An 18375-nucleotide genomic window follows, 5' to 3' on the forward strand; every position below is an offset into this window, starting at 1 on the left:
ATCTGATAAGCCTGTCTTGCAGCATCCGCTGTGGAGATCGTTGATACTTTTGTGTTTTTTCCCAAGCGTATCCTCAAATTCTTCAAGTTAGAGTAACAGTCATTGTCAACAAAAAGTTTTTAAGCCTCACTGAAATGCCAAAAGTGTTGATCATTGATGTATAGATAATTAATATGTATGGACTTTTATATAATTTTGCTTACCACAATACATTATTTATAAGATCAAACAAGAAGTGCCACACCATTTTCAGAATATTTTTGGGAAAAAATATACTTTTTGTGTTCGTGGAAAACAATAGCACTTGGTCATATAATATAAACACGTTTGAATTTGATTTCCAAGCATTTACAATATTACACAAAACTTTTCATATGAAGTATTTTTTTGTTTAGCAAAGTCAGCAAATCTTTGCCTGTTGTTATATTTAAAGTGACTGACTGGGTGCAAGTTTCCATCAAGATCTACTTCACTCCAATTATTAATGTTTAAATATATTATAATAACAAACATTTTTTGCATCATCCAAGTAGTTGCCTGTTCAAAGTTTCTGTAAAAGAGGAAATATGAAAGCTATTGAAGAAATGAACATATTTTTTATTTAAATTATAAAAAAAACTTGATTGTGCATATTAGCAAGCAAAAATTGGAAAATTGTTGTAATGTTTATTTGCCTCTTCATGTAGAATACAAAGGGTTTATACTTTTTACTCACAGAACTACATGGATATTTTTTCAGATGACCAAACTTGGTTCAAAGGGGCTGGTTCAAAGGCAGCTTAACCAAGTGAAGGCTAGGTTGCAACAGGTGAAAAGGAAAATGTTAAAGGTTAGAAAATATTGATGTTGTTTTTCTAAAATTTATATTTATTTATTATCATGTTAAAACATGTATTTTTTGCTGGTTGACAAGTTGACTATTTAAAATAATTTGCCATATACAACATTCTTGAAGGCTGAAAAAAGTGTCAGACATTTTTCAGAAAAAGTCAAAAGAAGCAAAAATAACTTTACTGGATCTAAAAAAAAGTTTCACACGTATATATGCTATTTTCTTTTTGAGAATTGGGTTATTTGAGGCGTGGAATAGAGGTGGTGTGGAATCCCTCGATATAACTTTGACACAAAATGCAGTTCGTTGATTACAAAGTTTTCAAACAGTAACCATTGTTTTTTTTCTGATAAAAAGCGACCTAAACAGGTCAATATTATTTTTAATCATACATTGTTATGTTATTATAAAATATTTCCTCTTTTATAGTTGTTCAAATAGTGTTTCTAAAAAGCATATACTCGTTTATTTAAGAGTATTTTTCATGCTTTATTGTCTGCTGACATTTGTTTCACAAGAAATTAACCTCCAGTTTTAAGGCTATTAAAAATGAATATTTTGAAATTGTATTAGCCAATCCTAACCCACAATTCAAGAAAACAACTTACTTCCAGGATGGCGGATTGACAATATCAACACAATTGATTACTTTGATGATTACAGATGATAATTTTTTTTAAAGCAGCATATCTAATACGATGGGTGTTGCAGAAGTTGGTGGATTTTCTTCATTCCTCATTAGTTTGTTGGCAAAAGTCAATGAAATTTACATATTATACAAACTTATTATCACAGACTTTATATAGACCCTTTGAGTTATTCTCATTTACTAGTGTACGTGTTGTGTCCCTTAGCCGGATGTGACGTAAAAAGATGATACAAAATCCGCCAGAGTGAAAATTGAAAGTGTCGCTGATAATATCAACGTTTCTTGCACTATTTATGCGTAAATTGCACAACTATTTTATTTGTTATTATATCGACGCCTATAAAAGCTTTCGCTTTTCGCATATTTCATTTAAATACGTTAAAGCGTGAAAATACATTAAACATTCCGTTCAATAACCCTGTGTGACGCAATTAAGACAAAACCCATACTGTTAATATTTTATTAAAATGCCAAATATTGAAAAAAAGCGCAGAGCGTTTATATTTTAATGGTATTGATCATTGGCATATGATTTGAGTGCTTTTTACCACTTTGGAACATGACTTTACCATTTAAAATGGGAATTGAAGTGTCAATTCACTCCACCTGCAAAGTTTAGACTCCGCCCACTGGTTGGCAAAACGAGGTGGAATTCATATAAGAGCCTATAGGGAAGGTTGACAAAATCATTGTTTTTCATGATATTTAGCATGCAAAAGATAATAAAGATCGTTCTAGTTATGTCTGAATAAAACATTTGCATGCTAAGGAAATGCATTTATGAAACGATGATATTGTTGTTATTATTTGTTTTTAACATAGAACTCGAAAGTAGAACACAGTGCAAGAGCTCGGTATGTGGTTACGACAAAAATCTCCATTCTTGACACTTCTTCGCGACCATTGTTTGGTAAAAAATTCTCATAAATTGAACTTATTTCAGAATAAATTAAATTTAGTTTAAACTTATTTATTTTAGCTCGATTGCGTCGAAAGCCTTAGGCTTATATAAACGCTCTCGAGTCCGTTTCCTGGGCCTAGAACCAGTACTTGGTGTCTTTGGGGGAGATCTAAAGAACGCTCCCACGGTGGGGATCGAACCCGTGACCTCCCGGTCGCAAGGCGGACACCATATCCATTACACCACGGCGACCTTATAAATTAAATTTTACGAACGAAAACAAATAATGCTGAAAACAAACAAAAAAAAGATCGATTTTATGTACGCAACATATTGTACCTAGTTTGAACCTTTATTTGTCTAAAAACTTACCTTGTTACACATAAAATAGATTCTCTTGATTAATGTAATTGTTTGATTTAGTTGTTCACACCAATGTTGACACTCTTTGTTGCAGCATTTTTATCCCGGTGTTTTATTGCACCTTTGTTCATCACAACGCGATTATCTCGTTATGATCGGATACTGTCCAGACAATTACAAAGACAACAAGGTGTCATAAACCCAGGAACCTATGCTTGGGTCCCTGCATAAACCGCATGTTGCAACCTATTGTCTGGTAATTAAACACAATTTATGATACCCCGATGTCATGCCCCATTTGAATATTAAGCAGTCATTTAAGCCAAATTTTAAAGCCAAAATACTGAACAGTTGCTTATCTAAAATATTTTAACATTAAAACAAAATGAAGAAATTATTTGAAATGGATTTACAGGAACTAGTGTTTAATTATATATAAGCCAGTTTAATCATAATAATACAATGTTTAATAACCATAAATACATTTAACATATTGTGGAATTTAACTGCTACGCAATTGATGTATTTAACGGGTACAGACAAATGTTAACTTCGCTATTACGTGTATAAATTTCAAGTCCGTTCACGAAAACAAGCAATCACAATAGGGTAAACAATACTTGCGTTAAATAAATTAAAAATATAGATTTATTGATCATAAAATGCTAGATTTTTATCACTCCTTATAACTAGTAAAGATTTTTCAATATACATGCAAAGACAGTTAATATGCAGAGTTCTTTTGCGTATGTATGCTAAAATTTATAATGCTGCCCCAAAATTTATTTTAGCATATAGTCGCCGCTTCGTCTGTCCGTGTGTGCGGACGGTCTGTCTCTCTGTCTGTCCGTCCGTGCACAATTTTTGTCCGGGCTATTTCTCAGCAACTAACGACCGGAATTCAATGAAACTTTATGGGAAGCTTAATTCACTACCAAGAGGAGATGTACATATTATCAGTGGGTTCTGGTCGGATGATTTTTCACAGAGTTATTTTGTTAATATTGTCATTCAATGTAAACGAAACGAAAATCCATTCAACGGGAAAGAAAATCACCTTATCATTAGAAAAATTGTAATGCATTCCGCCTGTTAGGGCTTTGTTTTATAATTGAAATGCACTTTCGATCGCTGATGAAAAATAACACTATATCCACGCCAATTCGTTCAATGGAAAAAAAAGGATACAATTTAACAATTGTAATGTATTCCGCTTTTTAGGGCTTTGTTTTACAATTTATTAAATGCACCTCTTACAAATTCGATCGCTGATGAACAACAACAATATCCCCACCAATTAAAATTGTGATCAAATAAATGTATGTTTCATTATTTTTGAAACATCATTTATAAAAGTCTTACTATAAGAAAGAATACGGCTTATAGTTGTTTTGTTTTGTGGGATTTTCAGTATTAAGTCTTCCAATCACGTTCTCTGATGAACAATACCACTGCTGCTTTATCAGCAGTATAAACCGAATATCAAAATTTCATTAGAAAACAATACATTATTAACAAGTACAAACCTTTTCGTGCATATGTACAGCCCATTTACTTCTTTGACAAAAAACATTTTCAAACAAGATCTCTGTTCGTTTACAATCGATACACTCGATAATCCTCGAATGTCGTCACACAAGGGAGATAATTAAAAACCGATAATAACTGAAAGGGTCTATTTAAGCTAACAATGCATGAATTCCATAAAGCGCGATTGAAACGCGTTGCTATAGAGACCTCAGTTACGACATGCTTCGCCCGCGTATATTTTATTATAAGTAATGTGCGTTATGCGCATTTAAATTTGATCTAAGTGTCGTTGATAAAAAGAATTTTAGGCAAACGAGATCGGGATATTTTTTTCTCTGATGGGATTACTGCCCCATAGATAAAACACAATGGGCGCTTTCAAAGTTGAATGGGCACTTTGCGAAAATGATAGGGCACTTTTCAAGATTTTTTTCGTGTAAACATTACAGACAATAGGAACATCAGCGTCAGTAAAATTGCGAACCCATCAAATTTATTTCCGAATCTGTGACACAACTATATTGTTTAACATGTTAATTATATATTTAACAAACCCGATATTTATAGCAGATAAAAATAGTATTACCTTGCAATTTGATAATAGTATAAATAATCCAATAAAACATTGCCATTATTTACGATATATGTGTTTATGAATTTTGTAAACACGGGCGTCCGCCATAGTTAGGAACTGTACAGAAAGTTTGTAATTTGGAACTAATCGGTTTATCTCGGAAAATCATTGATAAATGCATTTGTCGTTTCAATCTTAGGGCCTAGTAATTTCGGCAAATCGAAACTCAGCTTGCATAAAACATTTGCTCAATTAACCGTTAAACTCCACCTCCTTTCTCTGCAAAAGATTGGAAGTCGTAGTTATGCACGTTCTCTTATAGAAGTGGACGATTGCCATTGAGGAACAAATCAGGTCGTGCTACAATGACCTTGCGAGTAGGACCTGTAACTAAACTCTGGAATACACACTGACGAACAAACACACGTTTTGTTCAAATGTTGATCGCTAGACAATGGAAGCCAATTTTGTTGGCGAGAAATTTTTCACTTAATTGCTTCAGACAGGAAGCGGCTTTCCTTTGATAACATCAAACTGTCAATTTTCAGAGTGCAAATTTTCGGAAAGCTTTAACTGACTCGTTGTTTACACTTCCATTAAAAAAAACACTTGCTAAAATTAAAATTTTGATTAAATTATCAAAATAAAGCAAAAGCGAAGTTAAAAAATAATATTAAATTAATTTGCGTCAGTTCAAATAAGGCGTTTCACGTTGTAAATCAACGAGTTTTCATGACGACAAGCAACTTTTAACAAACATTACTGCGACGACGCTGGGATCGATCTACCTCGATTTATTTTCATGAACAATCTCATAAGCAGAGTAAGAGTAAACAAAGAATTTGTGTTAGAGTAGTTTATCTTATATAGATTTATGCACTGGGCATCGCATTGCGTAATGGTTGCGCATCGAATTACGGAAATGATGCGCTGTTTTTCGTTTTAATGGGAAAGGAACGCACTGCGCACCTTTATCCCGATCACTGGCCGCAACTATCACGTGACGTCACATAGCTACGTCACACTTAAGTTGAATATTCAAATTTGTTTACATCATTCTCAGCTGTAACACCGCGAAGGTAAAAACGACAGTAGTTAACGTAACGAAATCATGACGTCAGTTGAAAGTACGGTGATTAAGTTTTGTCACTCATTGGGCTACACACCGACCAAAACGTTTTAAGAAGTTGAAAAAGTCGAAACAATTAAACTGTTCAAGATTGTTGATATTCAAATGGCACGAGGGATTGAGAAAGGTACTCGAATCGATAGAAGATGTTACTCGAAGTGGTAGGCCGTCTTACGTTGAACACACCATGACGGAAAAAGAAAGAGATTTTATTAAAACAGGCGTTTAACAGTGCGATATATCGCGGAAGAGCTTGGAATTGGGTCTTGAACGGATTGCAGAATACTAACAGAGGATTTCAAAATGCGCAAGGTTAGTGGTCTATGGGTTCCAAAACTGCTCTCTGATGAAGAACGAGTGAAACACGTTAAGTGCTCAGAAGAGTTTTTGAGAAGATACCATGAAGAAGGAGAGCGCTTTTTGGACCATATCTTCACACTTGATGAGACGTGGTTATGGCACTATGATCCGGCAACGAAAGCACAACCCTTAGTGTGGAAAACAGCAACAAGTCCTCCGCCGAAAAAAGCCCGGGTTATGAAGTCTGGTGGAAAACATATGTTTATCCACCAGGTGCCCGATGGTCAGACAATAAATGCTACCTATTATCAAATGGTAATCAAAATTTCGTTATTTATTTCATATTTAATGAATTATTATTATGTATTGTTATTTTTACAATTGTGTTATAACTAAACATTATTCGTATTCAAAACAGTAAATGAAAATAATTACAATTTAAAAAAATAACATTAAACTCAAAATTCATAAATTTGCCTACTGCATGTACTTCGCCGGGATTTAACTAATGCCCTTAGGAAAAAGAGACCTACGATTGATGTCAAACAACACCACGATAATGCACCTGCGCATAGGACTCAGTCAACGGAACTTGAGATAGATGTAATCGGTTTTCACGCCTCAATTTGGCCCCTATGGACGTCGGAGTCTTCCTGGAAGTGAAATCACAGTAAAGCGGTATTTGCTGTGCAAGTTAACAGGAACTTACAGTTGCAGCACAGAGAATCGTACGTGTCGTCTTTTGACGCTGACTGGTATAGAGCCACTTTTGACAAGTGGATTTCCCGACACATAAAGTACATTCACGTTGAAAGTGATTATGTATAATATGTTGAAAAGATTTGACAGTTGATAACTTCATAACGTCATTGACGTTGAACAGAAACGTTATGTGTGCGTCGTTGTGCGCATTTTTCACATGTTTAAATATCTGTTATATCTTTATTGATTTATTAATTCCCATGATATTTGGAGAGTAGATTTTGAGGGGACGAAATATTCTTATCATGCAATTTATGTTACCGAATGAAAGTTATAGCGAAAATCCACGAACTTCTGGAACAACCCTGCTTTAAAGACCAAAGGATAATTATTATAAGCCCCCCCCTTTGAAGAAGACGGGGTTTATTGTTTTGATGGATGTTGGTCAGTCTTTTGGTTGGTCTGTCGGTAGACCAGTTTGTTTCCGATTAATATCTTGGCAACAAATTTATACTTCACATGTGAATTGGCCTTGGACAGAAGATAACCCTATTAAAATTCGGGTCACTAGTTCGAAGCCCTGTTTGGGGCGGAGCATACATCTCCGAAAGCGGACCACTTGTTTTAACTATGATTCATGGTCATAATTTTTAAGATATATTTGATGAAAAATCTTTGCGAAAATTACCCACCACTCAAAATGATTATAACATAAATAAATAATGTTAAATACACTCTAAATTCATCATAATTGCCTTTTAACCATATTACATCAACTGACATCATATGGTGTTCTTGAAGAATAATTTAATAAATCAAAGTTTCAAACACATCAACTTTTCCAGAAAATGTCAACACTATGCAATGGAAAATGCCAAAATATTGATTAAAATAAATTCCTGATTTTGTTTTCGTTGAATGATTCAAGCAGAATGATGAGCGTTGGTTTTTCTGATGCGCTTACGTTCAGAAATTATGATCTAGAGAAACAAATAATTCAATAAAGGGATTTTTTTTCTAATTCAAGGATGGTTTTAAAGGTGGTCTGACATACTTGCTTGACACAAAAACAAGGAGTTGGAGTCTCGTTTTTGAGGATAATATTGGGATACCGGACTCACGTTTGTGTAGAAAATTGGAAATATTTCACAAATTATTTAACATTTCATGGATGTATACATGTCCATGAAGAGAGAACAATGCAAAAGAACCATAACCATTCGTTTCGTATGTAAGAATTGTTGTCCTTTTTAGCTTACCAGAGCACAACGTGCTCATGGTGAGCTTTTGTGATCGCTTTTTGTCCGTCGTGCGTCGTCCGTCGTGCGTCGTCAACAGTTTGCCTTGTGAACACTCCAGAGGCCACATTTATTGTCTGATCTTCATGAAACTTGGTCAGAACATTTGTCCGATTGATACCTCGACTGAGTTTGTAACTGGGTCATGCTGGGTTAAAAACTAGGTCACTAGGTCAAAAAAAGAAAAACCTTTTGAACACTGTAGAAGTCACATTTGATGCCAAATCTTAATGTAACTTTGTCAAAATGTTTGTCTAAATGATATGTTGGTTGAGTTCAAAAATGGTTCCGGTCCATTGAAAAACATGGCAGCCAGGGTGCGGGGCAGTATTCCTTATATGGCTATAGAGAAATATTGTCAACACTCTAGAAGTCACAATTATTGCCCAATCATCATGAAACTTGGTCAAAACATTGGTTTCAATGATCTCTCGGACGAGTTAAAAAATGGTCCAGATCGGTAAAAAAAACATGGCCGCCAGGGGGCGGGGCAGTTTTCTCTATATTTCCTTATATGGCTGTAGTAAAACTTTGTTAACACTCTAGAGGCCACATTTATTTTCCGATCTTCATGAAACTTGCTCAGAAGATTTGTCCCAATTATATCTTGGATGAGTACAAAAATGGTAACCTTTGCTTGAAAAACATGGCTGCCAAAGGGCGGAGCTTTTTTCCTTATATGGCTATAGTTAAATCTTGTTAACACTCTAGAGACCACATTTATTGTCCTATCTTTATGAAACTTGTTCAGAAGATTCATCCCAATAATATCTTGGAAGAGATAGCAACTGATGCCGGTTGGTTTTAAAACATGGTCGCCAAGAGGCGGGGCATTTTTCCATATATGGCTATAGTAAAGCCTTGTTTACACTCTAGAGGCCACATATATGTATAATCTTCATGAAATTTGGTCAGAAGATTTTTCTTATTGATATCTTGGATGAATTTGAAAATGGTTATGTTTGCTTGAAAAACATGGTTGCCAAGGGGCGGGGCATTTTTCCATATATGGCTATATATGGCTGTAGTAAAATCTTGTTTACACTCTAGAGGCCACATTTATAGTCCGATCTTCATGAAACTCGGTCAGAAGATTCATCCCAATAATATATTGGACGAGTACAAAAATGATACTGGTTGGTTGATAAACATTGCCACCACGGGGGCGGGGCTTTTTTCCTTATATGGCTATAGTAAAACCTTGTTAACACTCTTGAGGTCACATTTATTTTCCGATCATCATGGAACTTGGTCAGAAGATTTGTCCCAAAGATATCTTGGATGAGTTTGAAAATGGTTTTGGTTGCTTTAAAAACATGGCCATTAGGGGGCGGGGCATTTTTACTCATATGGCTATAGTAAAACCTTGTTAACACTGTAGAGTCCACATTTATTATCCAATCTTCATGAAATTTGGTCAGAAAATTTGTCTCGATGATATCTTGGATGAGTTTGAAAATAATTATGTTTGCTTGAAAAACATGGCTTTTCATCAGCTGGAGTTTCACTTCTTTATATTCCAAGGGGCGGGGCATTTTCCTTATATGGCTATAGTAAAGTCTTGTTAACACTCTAGAGGCCACATTTACTGTCCGATCTTCATGAAACTTGGTCAGAAGATTCATCCCGATAATATCTTGAAATGATGCCGGTTGGTTAAAGAACATGGTTGCCAGGGGGGCGGGGCATTTTTCCTTATATGGATAAAGTAAAACCTTGTTAACACTCTAGAGGCCTTATTTATTTTCCGATCTTCATGAAACTTGGTCAGAAGATTTGTCCCAATAATATCTTGTTATCTCAGGTGAGTGACTTTGAGCCTTTCAGGCCCTTTTGTTTTGTCAGTTACCGGTTTCACCGGAGGGGACTTATGGTTTGCGCTCTGTGTGTCTGTCTGTTTGTGAGTCTGTCTGTCTGTCTGTCTGTCACACTTTTCTGGATCCTGCGATAACTTTAAAGTTCTTAATATTTTTTCATGAAACTTGAAATATAGATAGATGGCAATATGGACATTATATACGTCATTTCCTTTTGTTCCTACGTCCAAAAATTTGGTTGCTTTGGCAACAATAAAACAAATCTGCCAATGGTGAAGCCGGTAGGGGACATATATTGCTTGGCAATAGTCTTGCTGTTTTTTGGACAATGTAATTTTTAGGGCTATATCTCAGATACGATACAAGTCAAGAATTATCTAACACAGCTCTACCAAAATTAATGAATATGACTGACACTGTCATAGTCCCCATATTTTGATTTTTAATTAAAACAAACATTTTGATAAGTAGTTGAAAAAAGTTGCATCTGTTACTGTAACAGATGCAACAATTTTTAATATGATAATTATTTTAAACATGACTGTGTTGTTGCTAAAGGTTTATTGGTACATGTGTTTCCACTAATCACACAATAAATCCTTGTAGTTTTTCCTTGGGGTTAAATGTTTTGGTTTAATAAAAAAAATAATTTCAAAATTCTGAACATTTTGGCATTTTCCATTGCGAGTTTACATGAAAAAAACCTTTATCAGTTACAACCCAAGCGAATCGGAGGGTCAGTAGCTGTGAGCTGGATTATTGTAACTAAGTTTTTACCACTAAAGTTAACAAATAATCATGAAATGATAAAACATCTAACACAGTTTAGAAAATATCATCTATATACATTATTATCATTAACTGTTGTAGTACTATGTATTTCATTGAAAGAATGTACCAGCCATGAAAAATATCTCGAATTAAGACTGTATTTTATAATATTTATCTATGATATATTCATCTTGAGGCGTGGCTAATTTTAATAAAGATATGTTAGATCACAAATATTTTATGAATACTTTTCCACTAATCATAATGTATATAAATTTAGACCTTTGTTCTTTGATGTTTATTGACTGTAAACATCAAAATATTCGATTGTGTTATAGTGTCTAACGACCTTTTTGAAAGTAAAGTGTTTTCTGATTGGCTGTTACAATATCAAGATGTGCATGCTATAAATACCCTAAATCTGACATTGCATGGGTGGTCAATTTCTTGTGAAAAATGACAACTGACGATGTAGCAAGGAAAATACTCATAAATAAACGATTTGAAACACTATTTGAACAAAAGAAAATATTTTAAAAGAAAATATAAATTTATGATTAATTTCAATATTGACAGGTTTTTGTCGCAGTTTTGATCAGTAAAAACAATGGTGACCGAGTAAAAACTTTTCTATAACAAACTTAATCTTGTGCCATCGTTCTACCAAGGGATTCCCCACGATCTCTATACCGTGACTCGAAAAGAACCCACGACTCAACAATAAAATACCATATATACTCATGATTCTTTCTGTTATGTTCAGTAAAGTTATTTTTGCTTTTTTTTACTTTTGCTGAGAAATTGTATCAGCCTCCAAGAAGTATGTATGCGGCAAATTATTTGAAATAGTCAAGTTGTCAATCTTCCCAAAGACATGTTTAAACAAGATAACAAAGGATAGACACATATACACATGCATACCAAATATGAAGGTTACATATGAAGCGACATAGAAGTTATGAGCATTTTTTTAAACCTAAACGCAAAAGTGTGACAGACGGACGGACACAGAGACACACGGACAATGCGATCACTAATATGCCCACCTTCGGCGGCATAAAAAATAATAGTTATCATAGTATTATTGAAAACACATTAAGAATCTATTATTGACATACCGTAATTATATCGCCGAATATCTTCATTTAACATATTTCTGGTCTAAAGAAAATTCCAGTTCACCTAGTTCACGCCATAGCGTCTATATTATACAACGATTATTTTACTGGCCGCGAACTGACCCTGCTACCTTGCGGGTTGGAATGCAATACCGGTACATTAAATTTAAGTCACGCTTCCACTGCTGGAACGACGGCTTGTATTAAAATGTATACGTTTAGATGTTTTAATGTTCAATTTATAAAACAATTAAAAATGGTTTGGCCAAAACGAATATCAGGATAGGGAAAAACGATACTTTTATGAACTTAAATATATTAGTACACAGACAGCTATATGGAACTAATTACTTAATATGAGAGCATAGCCTGTAAGTTAATACACTCTGATGCTTACAATCCTCTGAAAATAAAGGGATAAACACAAACTGTATTGATGTCAAGAGTTTAGTGTAAAACTGTTCTATCCATCAAGCCTTTTCATTTGAGATACAATTGTTTCATGCTGAACACGCAGTAAAAAAGTGTTACATGCTATACTACAAAGATGCGGTCATGTTTCCAATGTTCTGTGGGATTATGCTCAAATCAGCCAATGGAATAAATGAAGTGTATTCATTCGTGTCAAGCCGCGGGAAATTTTATATGAATTTTTGGACACTTACACAAGTCAGGTAAGGTGAAAAGCTGGCTTACACAGCTACGCCGAAAAAGAATAAAACTGAAATAAGGCATGAGTTGTGTACGTAATGATAGCTATAGATGTATATTTTTTACTGTTTCGTATTTAGAGTTTAGATATGTTCCATTTTAATTTTTCACAGATACATATCTTATCAGGACCTTTGATACAGGGTTGTCATAAGAAACTGATTGCTGATCACCTGTATTTAATCACATCATACAATGATTTTGTTTTTCAATGTGCAACAGTACTGTCACTGGTTAAATCACACAGGAGATAGATAGGATTATTGAACTCGAATTTATGGGCATACTAAGGTCATGTTTTTACATGGTTTAACGCAGATACATTTTTTGCTGTCCTTTGCGTTTTTACTGGAGGCATATAGCCTAACTATCAATCTTCAACGTTATTAATGTTAACAATCAAATGTGTTGCATGTATTATTCCAAGTTTCAGTGTTCCGGGACTTTTAAACGAAAGAAAGTATTCTTAAGGGAATAGTTAACTTTATATGGAGTTATAAACTTGCCCTTATCACTACAATATAAAGAAGTGAAACTCCAGCTGCTGGAGCAGTATTGAATTTTCATTAAAAACAATTAGTTGGTCCTTTATTTAAGGCAAGTGACCGATTGCCCAAACAGTACAAAACAGCACAATACAGCACAATACAAACCAACATAAACACAAAATATGAATAAAGCTGGGGTCACCGCCTTGGAACGGTCAATGCAAAGCATTGGGGGTTTAAACCTGGTTATAGAGCGCTCAACCTCACACTTGGCCCAGCAATATTCATAATACATTTAAGTGTAAATAAAATTTAACGTCATAGCATTGTAACTCAAATTAAACAATAATAAAAGGGAATTAAAACGCATTCAATTTAATTACTATTTAATTACTCAATTGCATTGAAGATACAAGAGTAACAGAATTACAACTTTTTGACGAACGATCAAATAAAACTATTAACAATTGTCAACTACATTCCTTCTTTATAAAAAAGATTTGAGAATATAGAATCATAGAGTTAATATCTCAGATAATCATCGCGCAAATATAGGAAGAAGCAGCAATAATGGGTGTAAAAATTCCATATTACATAGCTTGGTTGTTTATGTGACTGCTAAACAAATTAAAAATAATTAAATCAAACAAGAAACGCCTATCAGAGAGAAAATATAAATAAAATGGAACGTTATAAACCCAATGACCTATGCATGTAGATTACAACTGTGAATGACATGACGTGAACAAATTCCAAGGGCAGTACTAAATAAAAATATTAATGGGGCTGTGCTACAAATAAAACAAGTTTAGGTTATTTAATATTAAGAAGCAAATGAATAAAAATGGTAATTCCATTAAAGCGACATTATTGGAATCAAACAGTATATAGGTGTTTTGACAACTGAAGACAGAAATGATTTGATGTACGATTTGAGTCCAAATGTAGTTTACATGCAGATTTGTTCATACGACACAATGACACAATTTTATTCAACAGTGAAAAATGCCTATAATGTAGTATTCATGCAGATTTGTTCATACGACACAATGACACAATTTTATTCAACAGTGAAAAATGCCTATAATATCACTAATGATTCCAAATATTAAGGGAAGAAAGATAAAGTGAATCGAAAACTATCATACACGTGTTTTTAAGTACAAGCATTAACTGCTGACGTGAAACAAAAAAATTAATAATTTCTGATTGTTTTGTTTTTGTTTATTTGTTTAAGCAGAATGATATGTGACATAGGTTTATGATGTGCTGAAGTTCATACATTCGGATCTAGTGAAACAAATAAGACACAAGAGGATTTTTTTCTCATTGAAAGATTATTTTGAAGGAGGTCTGACAGACTTTCTTGACACAAAAACAAAGAGCCCAAGTCTCATGTTGATTATTTGACTACCGGACTCATGTTAGTGTCAAACATTGGTAATATCTCAGTCATTATTTAAGATTTAATGGATGTATACGCCATATTCATGAGGAGAAGTACCATGCTCAAGAACCATAACCATCCACTTGCTTAAATAAAAATTATTGCCGTTAGTTGTTTTTATTTGATGTTGTTAATGCTATATCTTGGTATATTCAAGATTTTACTGTGAAACTTAATTTCTAAATATTCAGCGATTTATGAAACTGAAGCTACCTTCATGTTGATTGAATCGTAAAAACATGTTATCTGCATTTTATAGTCTGCTGCAAACACATCACAGGTCCAAATTAGGTTTAATTTTTGGAGTGTAAAATCGTATGGCAGTGCTCTTGGAATTTTTGTTCAAATATTAGCCATGGGTTCAAAATTGGCCCTCACAAGACGTTTGACGTTTCCCTTATATTTATTTAATGAAAACTCTTTCGTTCAGAAACTTCAAGACATAGATGTTTTGTATTTATCATGAAGCATGGTATGTTTGTCTTCTGTAAAGTTTGTTAAAATAATGCCCCACATGAGGTCAAAACTAGCTGTGCCAAGAGGATTTATTTTTTATAATTGTACTTATCTGTTAAAAAGCTGATCTTAAACCTAAATGTTAAGGTTTTTTATATTAAGTGTCGACCATCATACCATGGTCCTCTACCAACATTTTTCAAATTATGACCTTTGGGTTAAGGAATTATCCTTATTATGTTAGTGTATTTTTATGCCCCGAAGGAGGGCAAAAAGTCCGTCCGTCCATCCTTCCGTCACACTTTACCTTTAGGTTTCTTAAAATGCTCATTACTTCGATGTCACTTGAGATAAAACCGTCATATTTTGTATACATGTGTATATGGACAAGACCTTTCCATACGCACAAAAAATGTTACCCCTGTGACCTTGACCTTAAACTGAGGGTCCGCGTTTAGGTTTCGAAATCTGCGTTTAGGTTTCGAAAAATGCTCATAACGTCTATGTCCATTCGAGATATAACCTTCATATTTGGTATGCATGTGTATATTGAAAAGGCCTTTCCATACGCTCAAAACTGTTTTAAACCCTGTGACCTTGACCTTGAACTTAGGGTCCGCGTTTTGGTTTGAAATCTGCGTTTAGGTTTCGAAATATGCTCATAACTTCTATGTCCCTTCAGATAAAACCTTCATATTTGGTATGCATGTGTATATAGACAAGGCCTTTCCATACGCACAAAAATGGTAACCCCTGTGACCTTGAACTTAGGGTCCGCGTTTAGGTTTCGAAATCTGCGTGTAGGTTTCTAAAAATGCTCATAACTTCTATGTCCCTTGAGATATAACCTTCACATTTGGTATGCATGTGTATATGGACAATGCCTTTCCATACGCACACAAATTTTCACCCCTGTGACCTTGAACAATGGGTCCGCGTTAAGGTTTTGAAATCTGCGTTTAGGTTTCGAAAAATGCTTATATCTTCTATCCAAGCGTTTATAGGGGTCATGTGTCATCCTATGGTGACATGCTCTTGTTTTAAATCTTTTCTGAAACTGCATGGCTCAAAAGTGTGTTAATCGTCATGAAACATCTTAAAGTGGTCCTCTGTTGTTGTTTTTTTCAATCATACCCCGCTAATGCCCCTGTTGTCAAAACTTGCCACGCCTATTTAAATTGGTAAAATAAGTTAGTTTTAAATATTCCATGAAACCCAATGGTCGAGGGTTTTGTATTTGGTTCGTAACACTTTAACCATGTAACATGTATAATTTTTCTCAAATAAATTCTCAAATAATTTCTTTTTAAACCATTAAATGGGTTCAGAACTAAGCTCGCCCAGGGGTCACATGACTAATATAGACTTGTAAAGATAATAACTTTAAAAAAACTTATTTTCTTGAACTACAAGCTTTAGGTATTTAATATTTGCCGGACTACGTTGTATGGTGGTTTTAGCTCCGTCCTATGGGTAAAATTGTGTTGTTTATATATGTATCGTAAAGTAAAAACTTTAATTTGTTCTTATACTGTTATAGGCCATATCTTGCCTGTACCATACAGAGTAAACAAACTTTATAAAAACCACGTTTTTAGACAAACATCACAGTTTCTTTTATACCTCATGATAAAATATTACATTTCTGAAGTGAAATAACAGCAGTGAAAATAAACAAATTGTTCTTTTCATCGTTGAAAAGAACAAATTTTCAGAACTCCCTTTTCTAATTTTAGATTATCATAAATAATTATATATATTTTTTCTATGATCCCGAGTGAATTAGAATCGACATTCCACCGAATCTTTCACATTTTCTTTTTATTGTATGCTTTTTCACCGTTTATTTACATTTTGAAAGAGTTTAACTGGAGAATTTCGCTGGTATAATGACGTCATTTTGTCACACTTATGACGTCATTTTGTGGCTTGAACTGTATTAAGGCACGCCACGGGAGAAGGGGTCACTTTTCAGCGAAAGGGAAACAGCTGGTAATTATTTTCTTGAAAAAGGGGCATAAAAGAAACAGAAAATGCGTTCATGTCAGTGTAAGATCGTTTGTTATTTCACTTGTAATCATAGAAAAATAATATTTTCACTCGTGGCTGCGCCACTCGTGAAAATATATTTTTTATGATCACTCGTGAAATAACAAACGATCTTGCACTGACATTAACAAATATCCTCTATATCTGCACATTAAAGTTTAGTTTCTACATGTGTTTAGTGAGCAGGTGTGTCTGAACTATTGCCCCATTCTAAATAGAGTAATTGCCTTAGTGAATATTCTTATACTTCGATTTTGTTTGGAACAAGCTTCAACAATTGTTAGAGGTATAAACTTGAAACTTCATGTGTAGGTAGATCTTGTTAAGAGTGCTGTTCAATGCATAAGAACCATGTCTTGCTCACCTTTTCAGAGTATGTTCACTTTGCAAATGGTTGTACTAAAATGTTGTCTGAAGTATATCTTAAAGGAAAAGAACATTTATAAGCTTGAAACTTTATTGAGTGGCTGTTCAGTTCACAATAACTCTTGCTCACCTATGTTAAAGAGTCAATGCTTTATGCTAATATGTGTACTTTAATATTGTCTGGAGAATCTCTTGACAAGTAAAAGAAGAAGTAAAAACTTGAAAATGAATAGAAAGGTATATCTGATTAATGGAGGGGATGTGCATTACACAAAAACCATAACTCTTGCTTACATATTGAGAACAGTAATTGTACTTTGTGCATTTTCACTAAAATTGTGTCTGAAGCAAACCTGGAAAGTAAGAGTTACCAACTTGAAACTCTATATAAATATGCAACTAGATCTAATTATTGTTATGTGCAGTGCATATGAACTGTATATATTGCTTCCATTTTTTATTTTTTGCTATTATTTTTTTACAAATACAATTTTTTTGTGGAATAATTATTAAATCTATAAGATGAATGCTCTTGAAACTTAATAAGTAATAATGTTTTTATAAATGAGTTGTACACTGCTCAAAAACAATAATTCCTTCTGTAATTAGAGAGTATCTGTCACCTATTAATTGATAATATTTGCATTTTCAATATCTTGCATATCATGTGAGTTCACATTGCAAAAAAAGATATATATCAACGATTGGAAGAGTAGTGCTTATGAGCCATACTCCTGCTTTTACAGTAATATTCCTTCGAAATACTGACATTTTATGCATCAACTATATATAAGTTACTTGGGCAAAACGTCATTAATATCTATTTATGCATCAACTATATATAAGTTACTTGGGCAAAACGTCATTAATATCT

At 33.9% G+C, this 18375-nt stretch overlaps 1 protein-coding gene across 3 annotated transcripts in view; it reads left to right on the plus strand.

Annotated features, from left to right (window-relative positions):
* The window catches only part of LOC127872961 (uncharacterized), an 87111-nt gene that overhangs the window by 63116 nt on the left and 5620 nt on the right, over positions 1 to 18375 (plus strand). For all 3 annotated transcript variants that reach the window (XM_052416483.1, XM_052416484.1, XM_052416485.1), the window contains one exon: positions 740 to 829. In XM_052416483.1, the coding sequence (XP_052272443.1) occupies positions 740 to 829 (90 nt within the window). The remainder of the gene's footprint in view (positions 1 to 739; positions 830 to 18375) is intronic.

This window comes from Dreissena polymorpha, chromosome 3, assembly GCF_020536995.1.
Source record: "Dreissena polymorpha isolate Duluth1 chromosome 3, UMN_Dpol_1.0, whole genome shotgun sequence".
Taxonomy (NCBI): Eukaryota; Metazoa; Mollusca; class Bivalvia; order Myida; family Dreissenidae; genus Dreissena; species Dreissena polymorpha.